Source organism: Neofelis nebulosa, chromosome 14 (genome assembly GCF_028018385.1).
Source record: "Neofelis nebulosa isolate mNeoNeb1 chromosome 14, mNeoNeb1.pri, whole genome shotgun sequence".
In the NCBI taxonomy this organism is placed as follows: domain Eukaryota; kingdom Metazoa; phylum Chordata; class Mammalia; order Carnivora; family Felidae; genus Neofelis; species Neofelis nebulosa.
Genome location: NC_080795.1, coordinates 30,263,990 through 30,283,048, shown reverse-complemented (window position 1 = coordinate 30,283,048; position 19,059 = coordinate 30,263,990). Strand labels below are relative to the sequence as shown.

General features: G+C 38.2%; 1 protein-coding gene across 4 annotated transcripts in view; it reads left to right on the top strand.

The window, feature by feature from the left end:
• Positions 1 to 2,338, top strand: part of SNX16 (sorting nexin 16) — a 44,318-nt gene extending 41,980 nt beyond the window's left edge. For all 4 annotated transcript variants that reach the window (XM_058699956.1, XM_058699953.1, XM_058699954.1 and 1 more), the window contains one exon: positions 236 to 2,338. In XM_058699956.1, coding sequence (XP_058555939.1) covers positions 236 to 332 — 97 coding nt within the window. In that variant the 3' untranslated portion in view covers positions 333 to 2,338. The remainder of the gene's footprint in view (positions 1 to 235) is intronic.
• The last annotated feature ends 16,721 nt before the right edge of the window (positions 2,339 to 19,059 follow it).

The following is a 19,059-nucleotide window of genomic DNA, read 5'->3' as shown; positions in this document are numbered from 1 at the left end:
TATTGATAAATGATAGTTGAAAGAGCTGAAAGAATTAAAAATATATCTCCAAAGGTGTTGTAACAACAACTTAAAAATGATTAAATTTCTGATCAAATATTTAAATATTCTTTTCCATGAAATATTTCCCATTAGTATTTAAATATTCTTTACATTAGGTAAAATTTGAAAGGTGATAGTGAAGGGAAACAGCATGTATCTAATCCCTTTATTGACATGTTTCTCTTTTTTGCAGAGCTGATGATAAGCCATGCTTAAGTTTGAGTGAACCTGAAAATTCTGTATCAGACATAGAAGTAGCAGAAGTGGCATACAGTGCTGAGGACGACTAACTGCGAGCAGTTCCTTCCATTTCTATGTTTCGGCAAATTTAGAATAGAGTGGGAAATAGTTAAAAATAAAAGAAAGACTGAAGCATTTACAGAAAACAAAAAGATTGCACATGTATAAAGTTTACATAAAGAAAAGTTTTTTAAGTTATTGGGATAGGAAATGTATTCATTGCTGCTTTAAACTATCTTTTATCCAACCTTTGTATTTAATACACCAAAAAAAATCTAGTTAGAATTCTGTTATCAAAACTAAATTCTTAAATAATGTGCATAAATTATTTTGGCTTTTTGCCAATATATTGCTCCAAACTAATGTGTGTATGCGCGCTTGTGTGTGTGTGTGTGTGTGTGTGTGTGTGTATGCGTGTCTGTGTTTGTGTTAAATTGCCAATTATATCAGTTAAGTGGACATTAAATGCATGTTGCTATCTGGTTGATATATACTTCTTTGTATCTCTGACATGATATATTTTCATTAGTGGTTTAAATCAGTGGTAAAGATGAATTAAGTTTTAAATATTGACATGTTTGCCATCTGTAAATAAAAATTGCCTGTTGCAATGTTATTGCTATTTAAAAAGAAGAAAACTTTCTAATACCAAAGGAAAACTATTTGAAAGAGCTATAGTAACATATAATAACATAGCTAAAGTGATAAAATAGCCTTGATTTTAAAAGCTAACTCATTATCAGAATATTATAAGTGTCCTAGTTTATTATAATATGTTGTACTGATTTTCCACATAATCTTTAATCTCTACCTGTAGAATCAGTGAGTTTGCCTCTTTCAGAATACTACCTCTTCTTGCTAATCAAAATATACTCTTTTGAAAATATTGATTCTAAGCAAATAGGGAGTTATAAAAAAAAAAAAACACACAAAATAAAAAGCCATATATACTATAAAGTTCCTAACTATGTTGACTCCTGGGATTGCATTTTTATCTCTGCATATGTGAATATGTTGCTATAATGTATTAAGGCTGATTTTCCTTTTAATATATTTAGCCAAGTGATGCACTTTATGATAATTAAACTCTTTTGTGCCAAGTTTAATTGGTGAATTTCTTTAGTAAGTGGAGTTAGGAAAAACTTATGTAGTGCCTTCACTATTTCACTTTTATACACCAATCTGCTAGAATCTGTGAGTCAGCTTTATGAAAAAGTGTTTATTTCAGATTTGCTTATAGTTGTTCAAAGTGCCTTGTTTCGTTTTTATAATATGTAGTTACTCATTTATTTTCTATTTCCACTGCTTTGCATATTGCTGTTAATAAGTACTGTGATCATGCTAGCATTCTGAAATTCCACTTGGTTTTTTGAACTGCATGTGCTTTCTAAAAGCTGAGGGAAACTTACTAGGGAAATAGAATAACGATCTCCAGTTTTGTTTTCTTCACTATCTAAAAGTTTATCGGTATCTTGATGTACATATTAAAATGTGGTTGTTTAAAATTCTACTTAAGTAGATAAAAGATCAATTGGCTATTGTCAACTTTTGATCTAAAAAGGGACTGCTTTTTACCAAAGGACCAAAAATTGTAAAAAAAAAAAAAAAAAAAAAAACCTTTGTCTAAATGCGCAGGTATATTTTCTCTCAAAATATATTCCACAAAGTATACTAGAAATGTGTTTACTATCTTGGGAGATAGAAAGAATGTAATAAACTATTCTATCTGTTCATTTCAAATATTCTAGGCCTAAAAAGGCGTAAAAAGAACAATCATTTAAATTAATATCATTTTTAGTCGAATAAAACAAGATGATCTTTGCTGAATTTTAGATGTTATAGTGCTATATTCAAGTCTGCTTTAAAGTGAACCATACATTTTCAAAATCTAGCCTTTAAGAACATTGTATGTAAAGTTTTGGATGAGTAAAGAAAAACCCTTGTTGATAAGCCACTATTATTTATATTTAGAACTTACTTTTTTTTTTTTTTTTACTTTTGTGATGCATTTTATTCCCAGTATTATATTCATTTAATAAATTATTTTTTCAGTACAGCAGTAGCTATGTTGTTTAGATCTTGAATACCATTTTCCCCCTTCAATTTCAATGTTCTCTCTATCCCTTACAATTATTGTAAATTTAATTATACTTAACTGCTGCATTTCACAGACATGGAATGGGTTTATGATTTTTTTAAGTTTATACTTCATATTACTGATAATTTTAAGTCTTTGTGAATAGGTGCAGTACACTTCATATGTAACCAATATTAATAAAAAAAAATTGAACATAATTCAAGCAGAAAATACTTTTGTGGATAATCTTTTAACTTAAGCTTCTAAAAATTAAGTTCATGTATAGGTAGTAAAACCATAAAACTTAGCATTTTAAAATGCATTTTATTTGTCTACTATCCTGAGATTACACATTTAAAGCACATTTATTTAGAAAATCATGTTCCTCAGATAAATTATGTATGTAGTCTACTCTAACCATCTGTGATATCAGAAGGGAACAGTGGCCTTCAGTCTGCAAATAATTTGTCTGGTTTTGAAATGAGTTTTGTTACTTACAGGAATAGAGGAGTTTGGGGATTATGTTAAAAACAAGTCTGTATTCCTAACTAGTAAGGAGAAGAATCTAAATTTTATCCTCTGGAAGATGTTCAAAGAGCCACATAGATTATCCACATTTTACTTCTTCCTAAAGATAATAGAATTATCTTTACTATATTGCACTTTGCTTCTGTGCTGTTGGCTTCTACTAGCAAAACAATCATTAGAACTTGTACAACACAAGTGTTTTTAAGGCTGATGTCTGCTATACTACACAGTGTACCCTTTATAAGGACTCATGGGAGAAAATTCTCTTAGGTCTCAGTAGCAGTAAAGCCTGTTCTTAAAGAATTGGTTTGTTTTTATCCTAAAGACTCTGTTACTGTGTTTCTCTTTTTTGATTTGTTTTTGGAGCAGCCTTAAGCCAAATTGTAGGTCACCTGTAACTACCGTATAGAACCTTAGGAGTTGTGCTTTTGTGTAGTAAACATGATTTTATTTTTTTTTTCTTTCTCAACTCCAGTTTTCCTCCCTGTTTAAGGTCTTCAGTTAGGACAGATGTATATTTCTGTTCTGATAAAGTCTCAGATTTGAATGATATTTTAGGCTACGTTAGATAAGAACTTGTCATAGTCTGTGCTAACAAAATTACTGCACCAGTATGGATGGCAGTTCTTAGGGTGCCTGGTGGCTCCGTTGAGCATTAGACTCTGTGCTCACAGTGCAGAGCCTGCTTGGGATTCTCTCTCTCTCTCTTTCTCTCTCTGTCCCTCCCCCACTTACACACATGCACTCTCTCTTGAAATAAACATTTTTTTTAAAGGATGGCAGTAATTACACAAAGCTAAATTATTCTTCCCTTTAAAAGATGTCTTGAAGTAGAACATGTGAATATGGAATGTAAACTTAGACAAGCTAGCCAAGGGCAATCTATGGGTATGTTCGTGGCTAAAGCACAATATTAATTAACTCAGATTATGGTTTTAACCATAACCTTAAATTAGAAGACCCACTTGCCACTTTCTTATTTATCATTGACAGAAAAGTTAGAATAGTGTCATTAGCTCCACACAAAACAATAATAAAAATCAATACAGGTAATATATACTCAATAGCCAAAGGTAGTGTTTTACTGTAATAGATACAGGGTAAGACCTGGTATACGTCTAATGGAATGTTTGCAACCTAGCTAATTATAATCAAAGAAGTATTAGATGCTGGCTAAAGTGCTTTGCTAAGGTGTGAAATGAAAAGCACACCTTGGAGTGATTAAGCTTATATCTGGAAGATTTCTTAGAATTAGGTCATATGCAGGGGCGCCTGGGTGGCTCAGTCGGTTGAGCCTCCGACTTCGGTTCAGGTCATGATCTCATGGTCTGTGAGTTCGAGCCCCGCATCAGGCTCTGTGCTGACAGCTCAGAGCCTGGAGCCTGCTTGGGATTCTGTATCTCCCCCTCTCTCTGCCCCTCCCCCACTCATGCGTGTGCGCGCTCTCTCTCTCTCTCTGTCAAAAATAAATTCTAAAAAAAAAAAGAATTAGGTCATATGCCAGTCCTGTCTTCCAGTTCCCTGTATAGCAAATACCATTCATTGACTAACCCGAAAGATTCTTTGCCCCCTCGAAAGTAGGAATGAGATAAACTGAATACTTATTTTCTCAGCTCCCCTTGCAACTAGGTTTGAACTTCTGACCCAATTATGGGCAGTGAGATGGATAGAAGTATGCTGGCAATCCACTTCTGGAAATCACTTGCTTTTCCTGTAAGAAGGTAAGCATGCTGCTGATACAGCCTCTCCTCCCCCACTTGCCCCCCCTTGTTTTGATCTCAAGGAATGTCTGGAGGTGCTATGAAAACCATCTTGCAAATACAGTGTAGCAAGTGTGAGTGAAGGGTAAGGGAATCACAGAGAGTCTAGCCACTTGTTAAACCACTAAAAATTGTTTTTTGTTAGGTGTACCATGATAAAACCTATTTTTTTAATTTGAGCTGTAGGTTTAACCACAGAGGATAAAAAGCTTATCAAACAAAAAGGCTTTTCTTCCTGTGAAGATATTGTATATTTTGTTAGTAAAGAAAAAAGATTAAAGGAGAAAATTTTTTTTCTTGAAACCCGAAAGGGAGAGAACCATCTATTAGACATACCAAAGATCGCTTACTTCTGAGGCTCCTTTAGGCAAACCAAATACGAAAGAGAAGGCAGCCTGTTGTTCTACACATGTGGAATAGTCTTCTCAGACTGCTAGAACAAAATAACTGCAGACTGGATGGCTGAAACAGGAATTTGTGTTCTCAAGGTGCCAGCGGAGTGGGTGGTGTCTGCTGAGGACGCTTTCTGGTGTCTCATTAGGACATCAGTCCTGTTGGATCAGGACACTACCCCTGTCTCATTTAACCTTCATCACTTCCTTGGAGGCCCCATTTCCAAATACAGCCACACTCGGGGGTTAGAGCTTCAACATAGGAATTTGAGGGGGACACAGACATTCAGTCCATAACAGTATAGGACAGATGTAACATCATTCTATGATTACAAAGATACTTTGCGGTTCAAAAGGTTAAAGTACATAGTGTATTCCTTCATTTGTCCATTGGACAAACATTGAGCACCTACTGTGTGTTAGCTCTGGGTTATAAAAATTGTTGAGAAGCACATGATCCCTTCAAGTAGTTCACTGATACAGTTTTTTATACAGGCTGATCTGTATGCTGTACGGCATTGTGGTGAGTGTGCTGATAGACATAGCAGTTGTGATGAATTACAGGGACGAGAGGGCTGGAAAGGAGGACAAGTATTGGCCAGTGTAGAAGTATATAGCTTTAGCTGCTTCTTAAAAGTAGAATAGAAGGGCATGCCAGGCAGAAGAGGGAGTCCACTTCAGGCTGTGCAAGTGGCAGGGATCATTATTATCCATAATTCCGTTTTCCATCCAGCACGTTAATTCTACCTCCAAAGTTGAAGCCACTTACTTACCTGATGTGATAGGTCGAAAAGGGACACACAAACCACACTACATACCTTAAACATTTTATTTTAACTTGATGCATGTATATTCATTGCCAATGTTTAAATAGAGGTGCAAAGCCTTTCTTTGGTATGCTTTTACTAATGAGCACTCTGGTTTTCCCTCTAGCTAAGCCATACCCCTGGTGCATTTTCTGATACCTAGCTTTAGTTTCTGTAGAGTGAAGGCATGAGATGTGTATGAAGGAATCTATGACAGAAAGCACATTTTTACCATTTTGTTTGCAGTCCTGTATTGCTATCTTGCCTATACTGTTACAAAGTCTTTCCAAATCATCTCACCTAGTTTTCCCTAGAAATGATCATTAATGGTCATATTTCATTGTTTCATATAATATTAATAACCTTATTTACATTTAATTTTAAATACAGCTGTTATATACAAATTTGGAAGCAAACTGATGCTTGGTAATCACACAATTCTCTTGGGAGGAAACAGTAGTGTGCAGATGTTCTAAGAAGGAACCAACTAGCCACAAGCATTCAGGGTGTCCTGGATGTCAGTGAGCGCATTTTATACAGAAGATGCAGAACTTTGGCAGATCAATTATGAATTCTAGAGTTGGGGTGGAGGGCAAGGGGATGAGTTACCCTATACTTTGAATCTATCCAATTCTCTTTATCTTCACTGCCAGTCACCCTGGTCCAGATCACAAGGATCTCCCCGCTTCCACCTTCACCCCTACAATCCAGTCTCCCAAGGCAGCCATGGTTTTCTTTTTGAGAAACACAAATCACTTAAATCGCTTAAAAACTTTCAAAGGTTTCCCATTATGTTCAACATTGTAACATTCAGGTATCTATATGGCCTACAAACATGATTTCACTCTGCCAGTTACTCTGCCTGATGCCAGCCCACACGGCCCCCTTTCGTTTCCTTGAGTCTTCTGCCTTCTAACCTGGCTGTATCTCCTCTCTAGATTGTTACTCCCAGAATCCTATCAGGCTCTTGTCTTAAATCACAGGTTAAACGTTACCTCCATAAGCAACCTGAAATAGTACCCAAAACAATCACCTCCATCTTAGATTTCTTATTTACTTTTTTATTGTCTGTTTCACCTGCCTACCTCCTCCGTGCTTCCCCTAAAAGGCAAGGCATTGTCTTTTTCTCCCTCTCATCCTTGCTCTCCTCCACCACCCCCGAGCTTAGGAGAAGATCTGGCACATAGTAGGTACTCAAAAATATTTATTGAATGATTAAGATAAAGGCCTAAATTACAGAAATATTAGAGAAAATAGAGGTATTTGAAGGAAAAGTAAGTCTTGTAGATTGATAATCTCTGGGTAGATGGATATGCTACTAACTAAGGAAAAGAACAGTGAGAAGCTTTAGGGAGGCAGGGGGTACATTCAGTTTGGGACATGCTGGATTTGAAATACTGTAGGCAATCCCAAGTGGAGATCTCCAGCAGGCAGGTGTATACAATCATCCAAAAATGAGGAGAGGGGTCTGCTTTATAGAACTCAAGTCAGATTAATTAAGATGTATTATATCTCTTGTTCTTCATATCCCTTGCCCATAATTCAATGGTCTAAAACCTATTAGGAACTCCTGTGTTAGGAACTCCAGTAATGCATGACCCCATGTGTACTATGGTGACAAGCGTCATGGAAATATGTCTGATGGGCCCAGGTGTCTCATTCAGTTAATTTGTTTTTCATTCCAGAAGTAATTTGTTATTGGAGAAGATCATGTTTTTCTTTTTCCTTTGAGGAGATACAATAATAGCACAATATCACAAAGGTGGTCTTTTTTTCGTTTATTTTAATATTTCACATTTAAAGCAAAGTTTAAGAAAAAGAAGAAATGCAGGTAGACAAAGAATGGAAAAGTTTTATTCCACTAGTAATCAAAGAAATATAGTTGCAATATATACTTTTTTAAAAATAACTTTTCATGTTTATTTATTTTTGAGAGATAGACTGTGAGCAGGGAAGGAACAGAGAAAGAGGGGGACACAGAATCCCAAGCAGGCTCCAGGCTCTGAGCTGTCAACACAGAGCCCAACGGGGACTCGAACTCACAACAGTAAGATCATGACCTGAGCCAAAATTGGACACTCAACCAACTGAGCCACCCAGGCGCCCTGCATTGGTGGTGGGAATGAGAACTGGTTTAAGAATATTTCTGGAGCTGATGTGGCTACATATGTGATGTGTAAAGATTTACTCGAAGGATGTACATCACATTTATCACAGATACTTCAACCAAAGTTTCTAGTGTCAAGGGGATTTATTAAATGGTGTATTAAGAAGTGGACTCTCTTGTATTCAATAAAGTGTGATGTTGCAAACAAGACTTGAGGATATTTATGATATACTACTAATTGCAGAAAGCAACTTATAAAACAGTATTATCTCACTTTTATAAGTGAAAAGTCATGCATTTATGCATTTGTATACAGAAAGAATAAATACAGTAAAATAATAGCCATGGTTGTCTACTTGATGGAATTATCAAGGAATTTTATTTTCACGAATCTGTCAATTTTCTACCACAAGCATATATTACTTTAACTTTTAAAATTATTTTTATTTTTTTAATTTTTTTTTTTAATGTTTATTTTCAAAAGAGAGAGACAGACTGTGAGTTGGGGAGGGACTGAGAGAGAGACACACACACACAGAATCTGAAGCAAGCTCTAGGCTCTGAGCTGTCAGCACAGAGTTCAATGCGGGGCTCAAGCCCAGGAACTGTGAGATCATGACCTTAGCTAAAGCCAGACGCTTAGCCAACCAAGCCACCCAGGTGCCCCAAAATTATTTTTAAGCTAACGATAACTACTATGTGTATTGCCCCACCATCTGCTCTCTGTTTGACTCACTGCAAATTCCTCAACCTCTCTGTCTCCTGTAAGAGGAAGATAATGCCTTCCAAACTACAATATTTTTGTGGCCTAAATGGAGTATGAAAATGCTAAGCCCAGTCTATCACATAGTAGACATTCATAAATGAGCAGAATCTGACATCCAGCCTCCTGACCTAAATACCATCATCCTTGGCCATTCAGAAATCTGTCTGTAAACCTAAAATACAGTGTAAATCTTTTATTAAAAAATGACTTTGGGGGGCATCTAGGTGGATCAGTCAGTTAAGTGTCTGACTCTTGATTTCGATTCAGGTCATGATCTCACAGTTCACGGGATCACACCCCACATCAGGCTCTGTGCTTACAGCCTGAAGCCTGCTTGGGATTCTCTCTGTCCTGCACTGCTCGCATGCCTGTGCATGCTCTCTCTTGCTCTCTCTATAAATATAAACTTAAAAAAAAAAAAAAATGGGCTTTGGGGGAGCCTCGGTAACTCGGTTGATCATACAACTTTGGCTCAGATCATGATCTCACAGTTTGTGTTCAAGCCCCACATCAGGCTCGCTGCTGTCAGTGCAGAGCCTGCTTCAGATCCTCTGTCCTCCTCTCTACCCCTCCCCCACTCATGCTGTCTCAAAAATAAATAAACATTTTTAAAAAATGACTTTGGTGGACAGACTGAATTCAGTAATCACGTTATTCCATCATCTACCCTTTATTTTAAATTTTAAAGGCTTGAATAGGCTTTATCCAATTTACAAATGGTTTTTGTTCTAACCATATTTCCAAGTGGTGCATCAAATAAATGGTAGTTTATCAAACTAAACTGAAAATTCCTTTTTAATCCGGGGCACCTAGGTGGCTCATTCGGTTAAGAGTCTGACTCTTGGTTTCAGCTCATATCATGATCTCACGGTTTGTGGGTTCAAGCCCCATGTCAGGCTCTGTGCTGACGTAAGTGCGGGACCTGCTGGGATTCTCTCTGTCTTAAAAATAAGTAAACTTTTAAAAGTAAAACATTAAAAAAAATTCCTTTTTAATCTATCATACACTAGAAATTTGTAGTACACTACAAATACACTACACTAGAGTACACTACACTAGAAATGTTTGCAGTAGGACAAAATGGTTTTGAACTTGTAATGAAACAACATAGTAACCGATATATACCTGGACACAGGGCTTGAGGGAAGCAATTTAACCAGTGGTGTAAGTGGAGACTTTTGTAAAGAATATAGTCAGAGATTTCAAAGTGAGCCAGGCCAAACACAAAGAGATGATGCAGTTTTGAAGTGTGCTAAAAAATGCCAGCTCTGACCACCTCAACTAAACAGGCCAAAAAGCAGTGCAAAAGATGTATGCCATTAGGATACAAGTGAGCAGGGAGATTGCCTCCCCCCAGGCCTCCCCAGTTCCTCATGAAGGCCAGTCTCCCAGGTGGTAGTTCATGCGCACACATGGGACGATTAAGTGCACCAGGTCACAAGAGCAGAGAAAGCACTGGCTTCCTCCTGGCCTTCTGTGCCGCTAGGCTGGAGTGGGACCATGTCAAGCCCTGAAGGCCTAATTAATGCCACGTGAGGAAATTCCTTGCCATTCCGAAATACCTGACAATTCTATTTTTTTTAAGTGTCTTCTTGCATGCGATGGGCCAAGTCCTGACCTACCACAAACGAGCTCGTAAGAAGGTGGCTGGCAGTGGATTTTTTTTGTTTGACATTAGTCTGTCAATCATCACCTCTCATCTTATGCTTATGAATCAAAATAAGGTCTGTGTTTTTGCTTAAAACGGTATAATGATTTTCCTGTGGTAACTGGACAGGAATTAGAAGACAGAGGAAGAAATGAGAGTTGGCCCACATTCGGATTAAAGTTTACCTGGTAAAAGAAGATGAAGCAACAACAGCACATGGACTCAAGCCCCTGTAGGTGAAGAAAGGTGACCAGAGGAGTGTGGTGGATGAAGCCGGACCACAGGAAAGCAGCCAGGCAGTCTGGAAGCTCCATTATCCGGTATGTTGCAGACATCTACCCTTCAGATACTCACTCAGTCAATGATTTATTTAATTGGGTCTCAGAGAAATTGGTTTTATAATATGCAAACAACTTTATGTTCAAAATAAGACTTTTACCGTATGTGCTGGAAGAGAAATACATTTAGAAACATCTTTCATTTTTAAGCTAGATAATACATGAATGCCTCACTAAGAGTTGATGTAGCTTACCTGGATATACATTTACAATGCCTTCCTCAAAATGATTTTTAAAAATCTGTTGGGTTTTGCTTTTCTGAGCATTCCACATCTATAAAACATTTCATAATTTTCTCCAGTGCTAGTTGAGAATATACTTTAAAATTGAACAGACTTAAGTTTTAGTTTTGGTTCTGCTTCTTACCAAGTGGGCGAATTACTTTGCCTCTCTGAGCCTTGGTGCTCATTTAAAAGGGAGATAATGATAGCATTCACCGATCTGATATGCTGAGAGGAGTACACGCGTAAGCATGTGTCAGGTGCTCAGAAACATTTCAGGCATTGCACTCAATTACCCGACACGTTGTAATGTGTATACATTCAGGCATTAATCAGCAAACATTGTCAGCCATCCACTGTGTGGTAGGGCATGTGCTCGACATGCTGCAATGAACTAGGCTCTCATAACCCAGCTCTTTATGTGACATTCCTCCTGGGGTACCCAGGAAGTTAGACCCACAGCATCTGGTGCATTCCTCTAGCAGAGTACTCAGTACTTTGGGTTGTACTTTAAGTCCACCCACCACATAGACCCTAAGCAGCCCTTGACTGTCTATGTCATAGTGCTGACATATACACATCAAGGGCTCAATGTATTTGTTGCACAGGAATGCATTGTGACCAACTTTGGATAAAACATTTCAGAATAAGGTATTTGGAACTCTTAGCCCCCAGGCAATTAATACTTTATAAACTACTCATAAGTAATATGGACCCAGGGGATCTATCTATTCTAACTAGAAGTACTTTAGAAATTAGCTGGTCCGAAGAGCCTCAGGCACAAATCCCCTTCATAGAAAGTCTGCCATGCCCACAGAAGCAACTGGGATTAGGAAAGCTCTCCTGCAGTGGTTGTTGGGTGGCAGTTTGTAGACTGCCTCTACTTACCTAGATACAAATCCTAGAATGTCTATGCCTGCGAGCTCATCAAGTCGTCTGCTCCAAACCTCTCATTTTGCAGACAAAACCTCAAACCAGAAAGATTATATGAATACACTGAGCAAGTGTTGGGGCATCATGGAAAACAAGTCTCTTTGGCTCCCAGTCTAGTGCTTCTCTTTCCTGTGTTTGGTTACATCCACAAAGCCTCCACGAATGATGGATCGTAGCCATTGTCTGTGAATTTTTCTTCTCCACAGCCAGTGAAGGAAGAGTTCTCAATTTTTATCCCTGATCCCAGGTTCCAGCTGTACCTCTTGGGCTTAGGTTGACAAAGGAGGTTAGGGAAGAAGGCTCACGAGTCACACTTTAAAATCAACAGCCACGATGAACGACTTCTGGCATGAGTGTAGCTACATGCATTATAACAACCTCCCAAAAGTCGTCAAAAATCGCTGCCCATTCCAATGCCTGGAACCTCATAAGTAAAGAGAGACCTGCTTCTTCAAATTAATGGAAATGTGAGCCCCCTCAGTCACTGCTACAATCATGCAGTCTTCCTTTCTGCCAGTGAGCAGTGAAAACACTTCCCTCTGAGGCTGCTTGTTAGACAAGTTACCTCTGTTGTGCATATGGCTGAGCAAGGGTTGTTGGGTCCTCTAAATTCCTTGAGTAGACCAAAGCATCTCCTGAGGGCCACCCCAGGCATCATTGCAACCCCAATACTATCCCTGGCAATCCTTGCCTTGCTGGTCCGCAAGACGCACTGGAGTGTGAGAGGAGGCAAGAGCAGGGATTCCAAAGACTGCTTACTTTCAGTTAAACCATATGGCCTATCCTGTTGTCTCATTTATAAGAAACCATTTTCAATTCTAAAGTTTCAATTAATAAAATCCAAACTGCTATCAATTTCCCACAAACGGAGCAGCCTGCGGCAGATTTCAGCAGGCGCCTCGTCTTTGCCTTTCCCATGAGCTTAGAGTGTCGCCTAGTGGGAAGAATGTGAAGTAGCACTTGATAATATTCCCGTAGAGGAAAAAACTACCAGGGGAGATGTCAGGAAGGCAACTAATTGAAAATACCAACGGTCTTGGTATTTGGCTGCTGTTTTACCGATTTGTCAGACCTAAAGTAGATACGTTCGAAGCTTTATCTCAACTATCTCATCTAAGAAAGTGTACTACCCGAATGAAGGTATTCATCCCATTAGATGTCAACTAGCATAAATAGGAGTGTATTCCATTTACCGCAGAATTCTTTCATGAATGTTTGTTTAACTTCATAAAATAGGAACGTGAAATTGACCCTCGCCTTTCCCATTTTTATATCTGAAATTCTAAAAGGGCATTATCAACTGTTTTTGAATTTCAATAAACTTTTTAATTTATTCATTTCTATTATTTTACCTATTTATCCCTGGTATACCAGCTATACAACACTGAAAGGTTCCTCTTTCTTTAAGTTCCCAATAGTTCTGTACCAGAACTACTCTCTACATTACCCTTTTCATTTTCTCACATTCTCTTTATTCCTTCACAAAACCTTTTTCTTGTTCTTTCTTTCTTTCTTTTTTTTTACTTCAGCTAGTTTTCTAAAAGTGGCATGTCTGATTTTTTGCCATCTAATTTTGAAAAAATGAATTTTTTCTCTTACTCCATATCTTCCTTTTGAGGAGTTTGACAATCTGAGAGAAGTGGTTTTATTTAAAAAATTAAAAGATGGAAAGTTGCTGCTTGACTGGATAGAAATTGGATATTCTTCCATACTGTCAAAACATATCACAGAAGCCAGAAAACCTCCTAGATTCTCTACTATTTATCCCACTCCTTCCTCAGTTGAATTTCCATTAACTGGAAGTTAGCCTCCCACTTCTCTCCACAGCTGCAACTTTTTGACTCCACACTCTGATTCTTCTACACATTATCCTTTGTTCTACTGCACTATAATGATGAAGTGGCTCTCAACACCTCAACCTTGATGTCCAAAGCCAAGATGATCCTTTTCTTCCCCAATCCACACCCCACATCTGCTCCTGATATCCCTTATCTCATAGAAAATGGCACAACTCTGTGCCAAGTCACTCAAACAAGCAATCAGGGAGTATCAATGATTCCTTTGTCCCCTTTGATTTCCCTCCACATCTAAACCCCATCACCATGCCCTCAGCTCATGCCAGCCTCTCAGTAGATGTCCCCGTGTTCACTTTGTCCTTCTCCAGTCTGTTCTGTTATTTTGATAGATTAAACTTTGTAATATGAAAATTGATAGACATATAAGAATCCTCCATTGCTCCCCAATACTTTCAGCATAAATCCAAAGTCCTACACAAGGGTACTCAAGACCTTCATCATCTGGTTCCTAGCAGCCTCACTATCTTACACCCAATGCTCCAGCCATCCTAGATGCCAGCTTACCCTTTCCTACCTTCCTGCCTTAGCTATACTGCTCAGTGCCTCCTCAGAGAAGTACTCAGTACTCAACTCAGGGACAGGTTGTCCAGAAGGCCAGAACAGGATGTCCTAAGGCATCCATGCAACACTGAAACACTTATCACATTGCATTGCACTGTCTTTTCATGTGCTGACCCTCCCCAGCTAGACTTCTTGAGGACAGGAACAGTTGTTATCCATTTTTGAAAACCTAATGCCCTACAGAATAATCATTATATTGGAAAAATTGTGAACAAGATAATAATGGGGAAACTTTGTGACTTCTTACCATGTGCGGCCAGGCATGACGTGGCTGTTACATGTACTGTTGTATTTAATCTTCATATTAGCTCCATAAAGATATTTTTTAAATACTTGTTTTACAAATGAAGAAAATGAGGGTCAACAAAGTTAAAAAAAAAATTATCTAAGGTCACTGTGTGGAAGGTGCAGTGTACCTTCCAAATCCCCCTTTAGGAAAGGACTTACTCCCTCATTGCTTAAGGAGTTGTCTATGGCACTGCTCCCCCAAGACTATGCAGTCTTTTCAAGGCAACCGCATTTATCGATCCCCATGGGGGATCACCTCCACTCAGGCATCACTTCAGATTGTCTCATGGGGTCAGCGAAGGCCTCCTTTGAGACTGCACTGCAGCTCAACTTCTACTCATTCCTTCTTTCTCTCCCTTCTTTCCTTGGGTGTTGATGCCACAAGCATTCCCAAATTAACCTCTTGTAGTTTATTCTCCATCTCAGAGTCAGCCTCCCAGGGAACCTGGCTGGTACCAGTTACACAAATAGACAATCAGCAGCTGTGCTCTGAACCCACTAGGCCATACCACCTCCTGTGATAAACAAGCCTTACTTACCTTTGTATCCCTGGTACTAAGCGTAGGTACTCAATAAATATATTTGTCAGTTCACTTTTTCATCTGACTCTGGGGGGCAGGGTTGGTTAGTGTGGGTCATCTATTTGTAGTTCTTGCCCTCAATAACTTCACAATGTAGTCTACTGCCATGAAGTCTACTTCTCAGTCGGAAGAGCATGCGACTCTTGATCTCAGGGTCATGAGTTCGAGCCCCATGATGAGTGTAGAGATTACTGAAAGCAAGTGGGCTTAAAAAGTCATCCTGGGTCTACAGGCAGTGTCCATGTCATACATTTAGCTTCCCTGCACTTTAAAATCTACAGTGGGTGACTTCAAGCACTGCAGCCATCAGAAATCTTTGGTTATGGCAGAATGCTCTAGATCCTGCCAACATTTTCAGGAAAGAGACCAGAGTAAAAACAGCTCAAGTTCCTTTAAATTTTAGTTTTAAGATAGGATCTTGAACTCTTCAATCTTGACTAAGAGCTAAGCTACAGAAGGGCTAACGTTTCAAATAGGGACTTAGGGGAGCACTCTTTACAAGTATTTGAACTATTATTGGCTTAATCTTTTTCTGGCTGATGTTTGCTTTCTTTCTCTGCAAAAAAGAGGAATGTTATTTTTTAAAAAACTATCAGAAAAGTAAATAGATAGATTAGATAGATAAAATTTCAGAAAGCTATCTGGCTCACTTTCCTAGGAATTCATTACACAGTTTTAGACCTCTGTGATTTTTTTTTTTATTGTCTAAATTAAAATAACCTTTTAGGAGAAATACCAGTAGAGAAGAGTCTAATGTTATATTATGAAGTGCTCCCCCCTTTCAGTCTGCCTCTTTGCTGCCCTCTACAGCCAAGGAAGGCAAAAAATGGTCCTTTCTTAGGTTCTACTGGCCTGGAACTAATTCCGTAAAGATTTTATGCCTGTGTCATCTTGTGAGGAAAGCACTACTATCAGCAGAGATGTAGGAAAGAGGTTAAGGAGATAGGTATTAAACTAAAGGAAACCTGCATTCAAAAAAATTTTTTAATTTATTTCATGTTTGTTTATTTTTGAGAGACAGAGCATGAGCAGGGGAGGGGCAGAAAAAGAGGAGACAAAGAATATGAAGTAGGCTCCAGGCTCTGAGCTGTCTGCACAGAGCCCAATGCGCAGCTCAAACTCTCGTACCATGAGATCGTGACCTGAGCCCAAGTCGGACACTTAACTGACTGAGCCACCGAGGTGCCCTCCTTCATTCAAATTCTTAATCTTAATTTAGCAACTGTATGTGGCCTCACGAAGTAATGTCTTTGAGCCACTTTCAATTTTACTATTAATGGCTACTTATATTAATACCTACTATAATACCTATTTCATAGCCATGTTTTATAAACTAAATGAAATATTAAATGAGACCCTTTGCACTTGGTTGGCATATAAATAGCATATGACAGATGGTGATAATTGTTATTTATGTTACCTCAGTTGCTCTGAAAATTGACAAGAGCATGAAGAAAGCATTTATTAAGCATTAACTTTGCACCAAGTACTGCACTAGCTTTACAAACATATTCCCATTTAATTCTCATGACAACCCAATGAGATTAATGATAGTATTCCAATTATATCATTAAAGAATTAAAGAATTTCAACCTCAGAAAGATTAAGAAACTTTCCCAAGGTCACACTGCTAGACTGGGACCTACGTAAGAACAGGATCTGTGTCTTGTTTAAATTCACAATATCTATCAAGTGGTCTGGTGAATGAAAGAAGAACAAATGAACGAATGGACTGGGCATTGCAGAAATGAAATATAAGCCTTATTTTCCATGTGGTGCAGACTATGCGTATGTCACATTCAAGGAAATAAGTCTTACAGAAATATTAAGAAATCATGTAGATTGTTATGGATTCATAAAAGGTACAGAGTATTACATACTACTTTAGGCTGAATATTTTGGTCTATACAATATATTTTGGTTCCAGGTGCTTAAGGAAATCTGTTTCCAATTATTAGCTGACCACTAATGGAATAGAGACTTCAGGGGGCACACAAAAATAATACAGATTTCATAAAATTAGTTCAATAAAGTAACTAAACAAACAGGTATAAGAATCAAAAACAACAAACACTAAAAGTGGGTTATACTATTCAAATATATAATATTCAAAATGTCCTGTTTTCAACAAAAAATATGAGACACAAAAGGAAACAAAAAGTATGATCCACACACGGGGGTAAAAAACCCCACAATACTATTGAATAGAAACCGTTCTTTAAAAAAGCTCATATGTTAAACTTACTAGACAAAGACTTTACATTGGCTATTTTAAATATGTTCAAAGAGCTAAAACAATTTCTAAAGTACCAAAGGAAATGATTAAACTCTTTAATTAAAAGGCAGAGATTTGTAAATGGATTCTTAAAAGCAATATCCAATTACATGCTGTTTACGAAAGACTAATTTTATTTTATTTTTTTAATGTTTACTTATTAGAGAGAGCACACAAGCCAGGGAAGGAGAGAGAGAGAGAGAGAGAGAGAGAGAGAGAGAGAATCCCAAGCAAGCTCCGTGCTCAGTGTGGAGTCCAGTGTGGAGCTTAATCCCATGACTGTAAGATCATGACCTGAGCCAAATTCAGGAGTCAGACACTTAACCAATTGTGCCACCCAGAAGCCCCTAAAAGACTCACTTTAGATTCAAGCACAGATATAGACTGAGAATAAAAAGATGGAAAAAGATATTCCATGTAAATAGTAACCAAAAGAGAGCTGGAGTGGCTATACCAATATCAAACAAAATAGGCTTTAAGACAAAGATGTTGATATTGAAGAGATGGCAGGAAAACCAAAAGAAACGTCTAACTTCTACTTGACTGGAGCTTGGGATAGAACTCATGGCAAGAAATATACTTGATGACAAGACCATATTTTATTAAATTCTGTGTGTGTGTGCATAAACACGCCAGAATCTTCTCCATGCATTTCCTCTACCCAGTAAGGTACCAGACTATGTTTGGGTTCCCCATCCCTGTGAAGGCAGTGAGTGGGGGCACTGGAAGTACTCACTTCCTTTGTTTCCCTCTCAAGAATCACAGTCCAGTGCTGCCTGTTGTTCAAGCCCTGTAAACTACTGTTGTGCATATTTTGTCCAGTTTTCTAGTTGTTTGAGCATAGAATAACAGGAGCATCCAGTTCCTGTTATTCTATCATGACCCAAAAGATGTAAAAAGTACAAAAGTCGGGGCGCCTGGGTGGCTCAGTTGGTGAAGTGTCCAACTCTTGGTTTCGGCTCAAGTCATGATCTCATGATTAATGAGTTCAAGCCCTGCATCAGGCTCTGTGCTGACAGTGTGGAGCCTGCCTGGGATTCTCTCTCTCTCTCTCTCTCTCTCTCTCTCTCTGCCCCGGCTCTCTCAAAATAAATAGACTTTTTAAAAAAATTCATAGTCATTCATTTAGTAAATATTTATCAAACATGTCTGTATGTAAGGAACTGTGCAGAGTCCTGGGGATATACTATGGAACTGGAAGACGTATGGTCCATGCCTTCATGGTTATCCAGCCCAGCAGAGAAGAACAATAATAATTAAGTAATAATTCAAGAAATATAAATCCTGGTAGGTGATTAGAGAGAGAGTAGAGTCCTATGAAAGCATATAACAAGGAGACTTGATTTAGTCTTTGTAATCAGGAAAAGTTTCCCCAAAGAACGTTTTAACTAAGATTTAAGGAAAAAGTAAGATTTGGTATCTGTGTGTGTGGATGGTGGGAAGACTGCTAAGAGGAAGAGCATTGCAAAAGGCCTGTGGCAAGACAGACCCATTAGAGATCAAGTCCAACCCTTCGAGTTCCCAATGAGGAAACAAAGGTTCAGAGTTTATGACATGCCTGGTCATACTACATTAATGGCAGAGCAGAGGCTAGAATCCAGGACTCTTACCTCCAGGTTTAGTTTTCTTCACATTCCACT